This window comes from Haplochromis burtoni, unplaced genomic scaffold (assembly GCF_018398535.1).
Source record: "Haplochromis burtoni strain Fernald_Lab_line unplaced genomic scaffold, NCSU_Asbu1 Contig_488, whole genome shotgun sequence".
Classification (NCBI taxonomy): Eukaryota; Metazoa; Chordata; class Actinopteri; order Cichliformes; family Cichlidae; genus Haplochromis; species Haplochromis burtoni.
The window spans coordinates 339,670-353,729 of record NW_024582849.1 but is presented as its reverse complement, the minus strand read 5'-3'; the positions used below and the strand labels follow the sequence as shown (position 1 = coordinate 353,729).

Here is a 14,060-nt window from a genome sequence, read left to right as displayed (position 1 = left end):
TTGGGTGCCTTGAAAAGCGCTATATAAATCCAATCCATTATTATTATTATTATTAAATTACTTACGAGTTTAATTTGTCAGCAACTTTCTGCCAGCCCTCTCTCCTTGCTTTTGCAGCCTTTGCAGTGTTCCCTTGCGTTTTAATTAAACTCTGAAACTCCTGAAATCCCTCATCAAGAGTTCTTGCTCTGCTGCCGAAAAATACCGAGCGCGCTCCTTCGACATTTTCGCCGACCAATCAGAGGGTTGCCGATCAATGTTTCTACTATCGATGCGTAGCCCCTTTTACGACACCCAGTGATCTCACATTACTTCATCCAGCTGTACTGATCGTCAACAGCAGGTGTGTTCGGAGAACCGGATTAGCGAGCTCACGGTTAGCGCGATGATTTGATCTTGGATGTAGTAAGCGACGTACGAAGCACAGGGCCTAGGTACGAGATACATGAGGACCTGTGATACGGTGATACTTTTGGTAAACAACCATTTGACTAACATGTGTGTCTCACCTGCTCTTGTTCCTTCTCTGTTCCTCTCTCTGTTCCTCTCTCTCTCTCTCTCTCTCTCTGCTCTCTCTCTCTCTCTCTCTCTCTCTCTGTTCCTCTCTCTCTCTCTCTCTCTTCCTCTCTCTCTCTCTGCTCTCTCTCGTTCTCTCTCTCTCTCTCTCTCTCTCTGTTCTTTCTCTCTCCTCTCTCTCTCTCTCTCTCTCTCTCTCTCTCTCATCTCTTCCTCTCTCTCTCTCTCTCTCTGTTCTCTCTCTCTCTCTCTCTCTCTCTCTCTGTTCCTCTCTCTCTCTCTCTCTCTCTCTCTCTCTCTCTGTTCCTCTCTCTGTTCCTCTCTCTCCTCTCTCTCTCTCTGTTCTCTCTCTCTCTCTCTCTCTCTCTCTCTCTCTCTGTCCTCTCTCTCTCTCTCTCTGTTCCTCTCTCACATCTTTCTCAATCTCTCTTCCAACTAAAAACTACTTCCAAAAACATTCAGCTTTGATATTAATGAGTTTTTTGGGTTCATTGAGAACATGGTTGTTGTTCAATAATAAAATTATTCCTCAGAAATACAACTTGCCTAATAATTCTGCACTCCCTGTAAACATCAAAGTGCTTTCAGAAGAGGATCCATATTGTCTTTGGAACATGAAGTCAGGAAAGCACAAATAAACAAAGGGAGTGTAGTTGAGGTGTTTGCTGACATGGAAAAAGCCTTCGACACGATGTGGAGAGAAGGCCTCAAAGGCCTCAAAGTCAGGAAACCGGGTATCAGTGGATGTTCAGATGATAAAGGATTTATTAAGGGGAAGATAAATACAAGTGAGAATTGGGAAGATACACTCGGAGAGGTTTCCCGTAGAAAACAGTACACATCAAAGGGAGCAGAGTGAGGCCTTTGTTATTTCCTTTAATGATAAATCATGTGTTTAATGACATACAGGGTGGGATGGGGGTTTCACTTTGATGGAGCGATAGGGAAGAGAGGGAAAACATTTTTATTCTTTACAATAAAAATGTTTATTGTAAAGAAACTACAGGGGGCAACTGGAAAAGTTGAAGAGTGGTCGTATAAACAGGGTTTTAAATTTTCGGTTTATAAGACCAAGGCAATGATTTTACGAGAAAAAGAGTTGAAGAGGAATTCAAGCTTAAGTTATACGGTCAGGAGTTAGAAAGAGAGAGTAAATTTAAGTTTCTTGGATTGTGGTTGGATGAAATGAAATGGCAGACAGAGCTGCAAAGGAAGCCACAAAGCATGGGGTAGTGGACCTGGGTATTAGCCTCTGTCAGACAGAGATAACGAGTATGGTAAGGCAAGAAATGAAGGAAACCTCAGTGATATGCAAATGAAACTGGATCTTATTGATTTACTGCAAAAGGACCCATGAAGTGAAAGTTATCAGGCCTTATTCCAGTTTGTAAAAGAGGGTAAATCGCTCGGGAGAATTTGTTTGTTTGGGGTTTTTTTGAGCGACGGTCCAGTTCACACTCCACACCAGTTGGAGGCGGTAATGCGCCGTTTTGTTTTTTGCCAACCGCCAATAAAAGTAAGAAAAAGAAGAAGAACTTTAACCTGGAGAGACAAGAAGACTCCATCTCCCAAAATGCCTCGCACACAACGACCGGCCGTGAGAGGAAAGAAGAGGACGGAGAAGAGTTTGCGCTCCATCCATGGAGCTTTCCTCCGCAGGGCAGTGACGCAGAGGCAGCCGCAGACATGGTGAAGGATCAGGAAGTGGAGCGCATCGCCAGAAAGTTGGATAAAATGGTGCAGAAGAAGAGCACGGTGAGTGAAAGCAGCCGACAGGTGATGGTGAGCGAGGAAGGTAACACTTTGAAATCATGACACAGTTCAGATTTCAAACGGACACACCTGGAATCAGCTCAGAGCTCATCACCTGCAGTCAGGTGATTAGTGATGTCATTACATGGCACAAAATATTCAAACTGTAGTTTCCTGAACTCCAAATGTGACCAACGTCTGCAGCATGATGCAGACAGACCTCTGAGGCTGGACTGACGGAGAGGCTGTAGGCTTGATACTGTTTCTGTGCTGTGATGAGCTCTGAAACCTGACTGAAACTCTTCAAATAAGCCATTCCTCTGCAGATGATCTGTTAGCTGTTTGACAACTACTCTTTCAAGGATGTTTGATATAAAGGAAGGTTGGAGATTGGCCTATAATTAGCTAAGACTGCTGGGTCTAGAGATGCTTTTTGAGTAAAGGTTTAACTACAGCCAGCTTGAAGGCCTGTGGTACATAGCTGATTATTAGAGATAGGTTGATCATATTTAAGATCGAAGCATTAATTAATGGCAGGACTTCTTTGAGCAGTCTTGTCCTGCTTTCTGCTGTTACTCTCTTTTGCTTAACTTGCGCTCTTTGACTGTACTGAACTTTCTTCTGTTTGTCTGTCGTCTTGTCATGCAGCTCCTCGAGTTCTTGGTGAAACTTTGTTTGTTATCAAAGAGGTAAAAGATAAAAGAAATATTAGCTGTGTTTTTATTCCACCTGAATGTAAAGGTGTGCTGACCAAAGAAAAATAGTATTGCACAAAGGCAAGGCGAGTTTATTTGTATAGCACAATTCAACAACAAGGTGATTCAAAGTGCTTCACAGAGACATTAGAAACAAAAACAAATAAAAAGCATGATTTAAAATTGATTAAAACAAGCAAACAAACTAATTAACAAACAAACAAAACAGTATATAAAATCAAAACAGATAAAATCAGAACAATAGATAAAATCAGTAGTTAAAATGTAAGTTTTGAAATTTAAGCTTAAAAGTGTGGATTTGGTGCTTTATTCAAATGCAGCTGAGAACAGGTGAGTCTTCAACCTGGATTTAAATAAACTGAGTGTTTCAGCTGATCTGAGGCTTTCTGGGAGTTTGTTCCAGATATAAGGAGCATAAAAGCTAAATGAGCTCTCCTGCTGTTTGTATAGCGCTTTCTAGTCCCTAGGACCCCAAAGCGCTTTACACTACATCAGTCATTCCACCATTCACACACTGGCGATGGCAAGCTACATTGTAGCCACAGCGCCCCTGGGGCGCACTGACAGAGGCGAGGCTGCCGGACACTGGCGCCACCCGGCCCTCTACCACCACCAGAAGGCAAACGATGGGTTAGTATCTTGCCCAAGGATATTTGGCATGCAGCCTGGGATCGAACCACCGACCTTCTGATTAGTGGCTGACCTGCTCTGCCACCTGAGCTACAGCCACCCCATAAAAGCTGAATGCAGCTTCTCCGTGTCTGGTTCTGACTCTGGGAACTGATAAAAGACCGGATCCAGATGACCTGAGGGATCTGGAAGGTTCATACTGGGTCAGGAGGTCACTGATGTATTTTGGTCCTAAACCATTCAGAGCTTTATAGACCAGCATCAGGACTTTAAAGTCTATCCTCTGACGGACAGGCAGCCAGTGTAAAGACCTCGGAGCTGGACTGATGTGGTCCACTTTCTTTGGTCTTAGTGAGGACTCGAGATTCAAATGTGAAGCTTTACTGAAAAACTTTAAGTTTTTTAACATTCAGACAGAAACCTTCTTACAGTTTTTCACAACACGTTTATTTAGTAAATGACTAGGTACAATAAAATGGTGGTTCTGTTTATAGGACAGTGCTCTGGACCTGCTGAGAGAACTGAAGAACATCAACATGTCTCTGGAGACACTGCAGGTGAGCAACTCCACAAACAATATGGTGATACGAAAAAGCCTGAAATTCACTTGCGTGTCTGATTTAACTGAACTGAAGGTAACACAGGACTCGGTGTTTATGACTTTCAGTGTGCAGTAACACACCGGTGACATTAAAGTCCACGAGGTTTATGAATACACTAGACCAAATCCATTTATCATTGCTGTGAATGTTTTCATTTAAAGCGCTGCAGAAACGTGTGTGTGTGTGTGTGTGTGTGTGTAGTCTACCAGAGTGGGTATGTCGGTGAACGCTGTGAGAAAACAAAGTTCAGACGAAGAAGTTCAGACTTTAGCCAAAACTCTCATCAAGTCCTGGAAGAAACTGCTGGGTGGGTAAAGAAAAACCGAAACGTGACACATAATGTGTCTCCAGGTGACTGTTGTCAGTTCGCATGATTTAAGTTGCATCATCAAGTGTTAGAAACCGTAATCCCGAGTGTACAAACAGGAAGTAGAATTATGGCTGCAGTCATTTGTTAGTTTTTATCTGACAGAGGGTTCAGAGGAGAAGAAAAAGGACGGCTCTCCGGTGAGGTCTTCATCCACCTCCAAGGATTATGGCAGCAGTGAAAAAGGGTCTGTTGCATACTGGCGGCGGCGTCAGCTTGTTTACATGTTTGCGATCAGGAGAAAGTTTCAGTCAAATAAGAACTCTTCCTCTCTCCTCCTCCTCAGCAGTAAATCTTCTGAGGGGGCCCCGTCCACCCCCACTTCCCCAACTACCACCACCCTTTCTCAGGTCACCTCCTTCCCCCCTGCCCCCGTAACCATGGGCTGCGTGAGAAGCAAGAGTCGAGAGCTGCTGGTAGCGGCGCTGCAGACGGACGGTGAGAAGATAATGAAGTCTGGATCTTTTCAGACTCTGAACCCTGCCTTGATCAGATTAATCTGATCGTATCACTGTCTAAATGAGGAATCTGTGTTTCAGTAATCTCCTGTTTACACAAAGACCTGGAATCTGTCAGAGTTGATAGTCAGGTGTTTATGGTGCTGTTTACAAGCATGAAGCTAACCAATGTTTGTGTTTTAGATGACCACAAGGCCATCAGAGTGGACTGCGAGCACCTGGCGGCTCAAATCGAAGAACATATCCTTTCGTGTTGCTATTGCTGAAACCTGACCACTGAACAGTGTCGGCGGGAGCATCCTCACAGGAAGGATCTCACTTTACTGGAGCAGATTTCATTCATGATTACATAAAAGCTTCAGTATTAATGAACACCAGCAGCACTACAATAAATGTTCTGCACGTTTTTCCAGTTCCAACACATTTCGCACACACTCTTGATCCTTGACGGCTCGCCGTGTGCACAGATCTTCCAGGAGTTTAAGTCGACAGACATGAAATATAAAACCCGTCTACGAAGTCGAATCTCCAACCTGAAAGACCAGAAGAACCCAGAACTGCGCCGCAACGTACTGTGTGGAAACATCTCGCCACATCGCATCGCCTGTATGACTGCTGAGGTCAGTGCGTCTTCCTCTTTAAATAGGGGTCAGGGGCGAGTTTCACGATACAGTGCAGTGTAACTGTATAACCCTTTATTACTTCTACAGTTACATTCATATATATTTGGACACTGACACAAGGTTTTTTTGTTTTTTTTAACCTGTTTTTTAGTTGTATAAAGGACATAATGTGCAGACTCTCAGCTTTCATTCGAGGGTATCCACATTGAAACTGGATGAAGGATTTAAGAGTTTCAGCTCTTTAACATGTGCCACCCTCTATTTAAAGGGACCAAAAGTAATCGGACAATCGTCTGAAAGGCCGATGGATGGTGTGGGCCAGGGGTCGGCAACCTGCAGCTCTTTAGTCCTTGTACTGCGGCTCTGGGTGGTTTGGGAAAATAAATTAGAAGTATTTAGCTGAAGTGTGTTTTATTTGTATTTAGTTCTTTTTTTTAACTTGTAGTTCTAAATTGGAAGGTTATTGTGATATTGAAATATAAGAAATAAAATTATATTTTATTATTTTTCATCACTCAAAATAAGCGTCACACTCGCGGAAGCCGGTGTACCCGCAGAAACGCCGTGCATCGAGACTTTCAACCCCAGGTAGGCCAGTTATGGATCTTCGGATCCACATTATGTCGGCAGCTGTTCTCCACTGTGAACTATGTTAAAAACAAACACCGCTCACGCCTCACAGACGACAGCTTACAGTCCTGCGTAAAGATGAAAGCCCCGATTTGCAGACGCTGTGTGCAGAGGTTCAGGAGCAGAAGTCCCGTTGTAAACATATCACGGCAGATCCGACGATGTTTGCATGAACACGCTTTTCAGCATCTCTTTATTGACCACTTTTCACACACGGTTGCTGTACGCATACAGTCGGTGTTAAAGCTCACAGCCCAACACATACCAACACAGCAGCACGGATAGCACAGACGTTAAGGCGGCGAGGCGTGATTTGCGGGTGATTCCCAGGTGCGTCTGCCTCCTCTGCAGCGGCACTGCAGACCACGCCCCGCCACACCCATTAACCTGGTAAAATGCATATGTAGGCAGAATTTTGCAAATATTTATTTTTCATATTTTTTAGCAGCATAGTGCTTTTTTCCAAAGTCAGGTCAAGGCTCCAAAAGCCCAAAGGTGATATGAGGGTGGCGGCTCACAGTTTTTGTTTGCTGGATCACTTTAGTTCAGCTGGGTGTTTCCTTTTGTTATATTTCTTTAAAAGTTCAAAATGTGTTAATTACATAATTAAATGTAATTTTCTCCATACCACTTCATGGATTCATAAGCAACACACCTTAGTTGAAGCATAAAGGTAAAAAAAAAAACCAATATATGCAGTGTTATCTTCATTTTAGATGTCAAAAAGTATTTGCGGCTCCCAGTGTTTTCTTTTGCGTGGAAACTGGGTCCAAATGGCTCTTTGGGTGTTAAAGGTTACTGACCCCTGGTGTGGGCAATTCCTTCGTCATGTCATCATCAGTGAAGAAGATTAAAGATTTTATTTGATGTTTGGTTCTTGCATTTGGAAGATTTTGCTGTGAACAGACATCATGCAGTCAAAGCAGCTCTGAAGCAAACAAAGACAAACCGTCTGAGAAATTGCTGCAATATTAGGAGTGACAAAATCACCCTGAGAAAGAAAGCGAGCACTGGTGAACTCAGCAAGGCAAAAAGACCTGGACGTCCATGGAAGACAACGGTGGTGGATGCTCGCAGAATCACGGTGCAGAGAAACCTCTTCACAACGTCAGCCAAGGGAACAACACTCTCCAGGAGGAAGGCGTGTCGATACCCAAGTGCAGCATAAAGAGCAGACTGTATGACAGAAAGCACAGAGGGTTCACTGCAGGGTGCAACCATTCATAAGCCCCGAGAATAGAAAGGCTCGATCGGCTACAAACATCTAAAAACGCCGGCACAGCTCTGGGAAAACATTCTTTGGACAGATGAGGCCAAGATCAAGAGAAAAGTATGGAGAAGGCGTGGAACAGCTCGTGATCCAAAGCATACAGCATCATCTGTAACACACGGTGGAGGTAGTGTGATGGTTTGGACGTGCATGGCTGCCAGTGGCACTGGGACACGAGTAGGGATGGGTATCGAAACCCGGTTCTTGTTGAGAACCGGTTCCCACTGTTTCAATTCCTTGGAATCGTTTGCCATTTTTGCAAACGATTCCCTTATCGATTCCAGTCGCCCCGAATGACGTCACCACGTTGCGGAGCGTCATTTACCTGGCAGGAAACACGGCGCTCAAACGCTCAAAAGTTTGGTTATACTTTACGAGAACGGATGACAACAGGGCAACTTGCAATACTTGCAAAGTAGATATTTCATTTAAGGGAGGAAACACTACGAATATGCAAAAGCATTTGCTCACAAAACACGCGATGACCTTAAATGAATGTCGTGTTTTTAATTCCGCTCCGGACTCGTGAATCTCAACCCAGCAGCAGCGGTAACGTTTGCACGTCCTCTCCCGTTAATGCGGCAGGTAAATAATCAACTAACAGTGCATATTATGTTAGCGCGATCTGCCTTATTACAAACCTGCCATTACTGTGCATTTAGGTGACCATGATGAGACAGAGTCTGGCTCAGATGCTGGCAGTTCTCGCTGCAGTCTGCCGGTAGCGTCTCCTTTCAGGCCAGGATAGACGAATGTCACCGAGCAGTGACTCAGTTTGTGGTCAAAGGCTTGCACCCGTTTGCCACAGCAGATGATTTTCAGTAAGTGAATGTGTTTAATTGTAGGCAGGGACATTACTGGATATTCTTGTGTAATTGCTACAGAATAATTTATGTTATACTTTGTTATTGCTACAGAAGAATATTTATTTTATTATTTTACATTTACAATTTTTTTTCCTGGGGACCCTGTGACACCCCATTGAAGAGCCGTAGGCTGGATCTCTTAAGATCTCACTGTTGGGTTTGTAAGGCCATGTTACTCCTAAATTTCTATCTTGTTCAAAGAGAAGATATAAAACAAAGTTCTAAGCTAATCGACCTTAGTGTTCTCCTTTTTTAAAAAGAATCGATAAAGAATCGAATCGTTAAACAGAATCGAAAATGGAATTGGAATCGTGAAAATCTTATCAATACCCATCCCTAGATATGAGTGTTTATGATGATGTGACCGAAGCAGCAGAACGAACTCCTGAGGTGTTCAGAGACAGACTGTCTACGTGCAGTCAGTCGGTGTGTTTCATAATACAGATGACCCGAAACACACAGCCAGGAGTTTATTGGGAGATTCTTCAAGGGCCAAGTCAGTCAGCTGATCTTAGCCCAACTGAGCGTTTCACTGGTTGGAGTCAGACAGAAAGGCCCACAAGCAGGAAGTGAAAGTTGCTGCAGTAAAGGTCTGCAGAGCGTTAAAAAGCAGCATCTGGTGATGTCCAAGACTTCAGGCAGAGGGTCTTCAACCAAGTATAAGAAATGAACACTTTATTATATGTAATTTGTCCGATTACTTTTCTGTTTTGTGTTTGATTGCATTAAAATGCTTTAGTTCCTCACATTTATGCAATCTTTTTGTTCAAACCATTGAATTAAACTGAAAGTCTGCACTTCACCTGCATCTCAGTTGTTTCATTTTAAATTGATTGTGGTGATTTACAGAGCCTAAATTAGAAAAAAGTTGTCTCTGGCAAAATATTTATAGGCCTAATATTGTTTTATTCTGAAAGTCTAAATGGGAAGTAATTTGTTTTAGTTTCACGTTAGTGAGATGAGGTCAAGAGCCCACTGAGCTTATAGAGTGAAACGGTAAGAATCCCCATTTGTGCAGCGGTGGTTTGTATGAATGTAAACTGGATAACTACAAAAAGGAGTGGAGTCAGTGGGTCGAAGGAAGCAGTTCAAGTGTGTGTGTGTGTGTGTGTGTGTGTGTGTGTGTGTGTGTGCACGCGCAGGAAATGGCGAGTGCAGAGCTGAAGCAGATGAGAGAGGCTCTGACAAAAGAGTCGATCAGACAGCATCAGCTTTCCAAGGTCGGAGGAACTGAGACGGACATGTTTATCTGCAGCAAGTGTCATGGAAAGAGCTGCACGTACACACAGGTATGAGCACATCTTCAGGCTGATGGTCACTGTTCTCTGACCAGTTTTCACCACCTCATTCTCGTGTTCAGGTGCAGACCCGCAGCGCTGATGAGCCCATGACCACTTTTGTTTTGTGTAACGACTGCGGCAACCGATGGAAGGTAAGGCCCCTGACTCTGAGAAATACACAGGACACGTGGACTGGCGTTGACACTGATCAGTGTTACAGATTTTTTTACAGTCTTGGAAATATTTAGGGCCATATAAAAGTTTCTCTTCTGCAAATATTTGATAAATAGCTAATCGACCTACCCTCTTTCTCATCACCCTTCTTAGAGGTCTACACAGCAGTCACACCCACCCTCCTTCCTTCAGTACATCCATGAATCCTCTCTGAAGTCTTCCTCTTTTGTGGAGCTTTTGTTCACTTGTCTTGTGCACTGTCTGTTGCTTTGAATGTTTGAGCTCAGGTATGCAGTTTCTGCCTCCAGATGGTGGCAGCAGAGGCTGAATTACAGCTTCCCCCTCTTCCTCTCAGCTCTATCTGCATGCTAACCTTCTTTACCTGACCTTCTGATCTTACCATACCCTCTCACCCCGACTTAGCTGATTTAGCTGTGTGACTCAGGTCAAAGTGAAGCAACTAAATGGAGAAGCAGGTGATTTATGAGAAGAGCAAAGCTTCAGTTCAATTCATTTTCATTTATAAAATGCCAAATCGCAACAGCAGCTGCCTCAAGCTGCTCAAAGCGAAAAGATTTGAGTTACCAGATCTGCATTTGTTTGTTAGCTCTGTGGTGTGTTTTTCCACTGCAGGTGTGCACTTTGATTTTTTTCCACTGAGCTTCTGCCTCTGATTTCTGAGGTGCTGAGATTCATAGTGTCTGTTTAGGGCCAGGTGACAGTCGGATCTGTTTCTGACTGTTTCAGGTTTCTCTGCATTGGGTCTGATTGGGGTGTCTCTTTGTATTTGTCTTTCAGTTCTGTTGAAGAAAACTCGGGCGTTTATTCTTCTGTCAAGAAGCAAATTGAAGTTGATTTTTTTTTTTTGGTGTAATTTCTTTTTATGTATCAAACTAAATGCTGCAATGTATTTGGAGAGACAAAAGCCAGCTGATGTTGTCCATTGGTTGAATTGGTTTTGTATTGATGACTGAGACTTCCTTTCTGAAGACGCTTGAGCCAGATTCAAATCACAGCTCATAGTGTGTCTTTCTTTGCCATGATGTGCTGAACATATTAAATCTGCTCTTGGATGAAGACCATCGAATCGCTGTTTTTATTGTTTTGGCTTCAGAAATCACCATCATCAATAAAAATGGTAAATGACCTGTATTTATATAGCGCTTTAATAGTCCCTAAGGACCCCAAAGCGCTTGACATATCCAGTCATCCACACACACATTCACACACTGGTGATGGCAAGCTACATTGTAGCTACAGCCACCCTGGGGCACTGACAGAGGCGAGGCTGCCGGACACTGGCGCCACTGGGCCCTCTGACCACCACCAGTAGGCAACAGGTGAAGTGTCTCGCCCAAGGACGCAACGACCGAGACTGTCCGAGCCGGGGCTCGAACCGGCAACCTTCCGATTACAAGGCGAACTCCCAACTCTTGAGCCACGATCAATAAAAAGGGAAACCATCCCTGCCCCCTGGTGAACCTTGAAGTTTACTCACAAAGAAATCAGCAGTCTTTCTTTTAGAATTTCATTTGAATGGAGAGACGCAGAATATCAACCAAAAATCTAGAGAAACACATTAGACAAAACTGATGTCATGTTATTGGCTGAAATGAGTATTTGAGCCTTTACAACCCAGCTAGAATTCCGGTTCCCACCGTAGACCTGCCCAAGGCTGGAATGAAGTAAAAGACGACCACCATGAACTTGGTGAGGCATTGAGTTTGAGTATTCAGAAATTGGACTTAAATGTTCAAGCAGGCCCATCTGACGTTTGCAGTGAACATCTAAATGATTCAGGAAAGCCGGGTGAGCAAGTGCTGTGGTATGATGAAACCAAAATGGAACTGAGCTCTACCCGCCGTATGACCCAAAGAACAGCATCCCCACCGTTGGGCATGGAAGTGGAAACTTGCTTGAAGTCGTTTTTCTGAGTGTACAGGCCCTGTGTCTTCAAAGCACAGGGCCATGTACCATTAAAATCTTGGACCAGAACCTCATCCCCTCAGCCTGAATGCTGAAGATTGGTTGTGGGTGGGTTTTCCAGGAAGACCTTAAACATAGCACTAAGAGAACAAAGGACCAGCTAAAGACGAAGATCCAGAATGAGGTATTATGCACCGTCCTCACCAGTCTCCTGTCCTCAGGTCGATGAAAAGTCTGTGGTGAGAGTTGAAGCTTCGAGTTAATGCAGAATATTTTGTCTCCTTTGAAATGAACCAGAAACCATTTCTTTCTTTGTGGGAAAACTTTCATCACATAATGATTTCTTTCACTGTAATTTCCCCAAAGACTTGTTAGACTGAGTCAGAGGTGGTACGATGTCATCGGCACTTGGGTTTGATTATAATAAATGATGTGTTGTGTTTTCAGTCATTATGTAGGTTGGACTGGCTTCCAATCTGAAAAATGTTGATTAATAGGAACTGAGAAGAATTCGGCTGGTTTACATGCCATCTGTAGGAAAAAAAATCTTGATGGTTGTTTAGCTGAGTGTGACTTTTAGCTCATCGAGACGAACGAACGATGACCTCGTGCAGCGTTGAGGTACCAGCATTGTCTCTCCACTCCTTCACAGTTCGTCTTCACTGTCGGTCAGTGAAAATGAGATTAATTTACCCTCAGACTATTTGCAGAGTTACTCTAATCCTCTATTTAATGGATTATAATTCCCATTGTTAGTTTGTGCAAAACAGCCAACGAGTGACAACAAACCTTCTTCCTCTACTTGACTGGTTACAGTACAAGTGAACCCTGATGATTGCTAATCCTGGTTATATCACCCTTGAAGGTGTTCAACGCCTCAAATTCAACACAAATGTTCACACAGACTCTGGAAAGGTTTTTCCACCAAGACTCAACAAATATTTTTCAGGCTATAACCGAAAGGAGCTTTATGCCCCAAAATGTCAAGGACAAGTCTAAACGGACGAGGCTGGTTGGCTGATAGGCAGATTAAACAGATCTGTGATGGTGGCAGTCGGATGCATATCTAACCTGGCCTGGACAGACCAACATGCTCTTACTTTTGAGAAGTTAAGCAGTATTCGTCTGAATAAATGTGGGCGTTAACACTGTACCACGAAGCTTCCAGCAAAAGACAGACTACTTAAACAAAGAGCAGAGGCCTCGTGCTGTTTTTCTAAATGCTGCTGGTGTTTGGAAGTGTGTTGACGGGTAGGATGAAGAGTGGTGGGGAAGCAGAGCTGAGAAGGATTCTGTTGTGTTTGTTGTGGAAACACTGTTGAGCTCTTCCCATACATGAGCATGAAGAGAGACAGAGAAAACAGATATAACATATGTACAAATGAATCTTTTCACAAGTCTATTTTTGTCAAGAGAACATAATTGGTGCTCAGTGGAAACCGTCTGAGATTATAGATTTCAGGGAGCTGGTTCATTATTTTCTGTGTTCGTGGAAACTTTATTGAGTTGTACTCTTGGCTCCTGTTGTGCTCTCAGAACTGTTTATTAGAAAGTGTCTGACCTTAACCCAGCAGCAGAGAAGTTGTGTCCTGGACTCCAAAGAATTCCCCTCGTTCTGGACACGACACTGAGGATCAGGATTTTGTCACAGTCATTCAAACCAGGCAGCAGCAGATTAGTGACTGACCTCGAGCTGTGGACGGACACGTTTGCGTCATTTTAAGCTTCTTCCTGTCCTACAATGGTGTTTGTCTCCATCCTTCACCCAGCGTGATCTTTACTGGGAACAGTTTAACCCTTACCCTCCTGCTTCCTGTGCTGATGATTTTATATTAGCTCTGTAGCTAACTATGAACTAAAGTTCTATATATCCTGACTTCCTGGACTAAAATCTGAAACTCCAGTCAGAGATAACAGGTATCGTGATTACCAGCCTTCTCTGTTAAGCCGGGCTCTTTGCTTCAGGCTCACATAAAAAAAGGTATTTGACACGTCACGTCAGTCTTGTTTCTTATCAAATGATCCCTGTGAGCACCCCCTGCTCAGATGCTTTATCAGATGAGGATAAATAAAATTAAAGCTGCAAGCAACGTTATGAGGGCCCTCGCACCCCTGGCGCGTCGAGCCACGGCCAACACCTAAAACCAGCACCTCCGATCTGATGTCACATTGATGGATTTCATGCATTTAACCACCAGCTAACATTTCATCTTATTCAACCAGGATTATAGTCGTCCCACTAGGTGGCGC

General features: G+C 43.6%; 1 protein-coding gene across 3 annotated transcripts; it reads left to right on the top strand.

Moving 5' to 3' along the window:
- Positions 1-2,032: 2,032 nt before the first annotated feature.
- On the top strand, positions 2,033-11,095 carry tcea2 (transcription elongation factor A (SII), 2). 3 transcript variants are annotated; one of them, XM_005950881.3, is made up of 10 exons: positions 2,037-2,271; positions 4,109-4,171; positions 4,418-4,523; positions 4,689-4,770; positions 4,870-5,021; positions 5,225-5,281; positions 5,507-5,661; positions 9,573-9,719; positions 9,791-9,862; positions 10,683-11,095. In XM_005950881.3, exons 1-10 carry the CDS (start codon positions 2,203-2,205, stop codon positions 10,689-10,691), a joined length of 912 nt encoding a protein of 303 aa, XP_005950943.1. In that variant the 5' UTR covers positions 2,037-2,202; the 3' UTR covers positions 10,692-11,095. The 3 variants fall into 3 exon arrangements, with proteins under 3 accessions (XP_042069786.1, XP_042069787.1, XP_005950943.1); XM_042213852.1 differs by having other exon boundaries at positions 2,033-2,271; positions 9,791-11,095; XM_042213853.1 differs by having other exon boundaries at positions 2,034-2,271; positions 4,873-5,021; positions 9,791-11,095.
- The last annotated feature ends 2,965 nt before the right edge of the window (positions 11,096-14,060 follow it).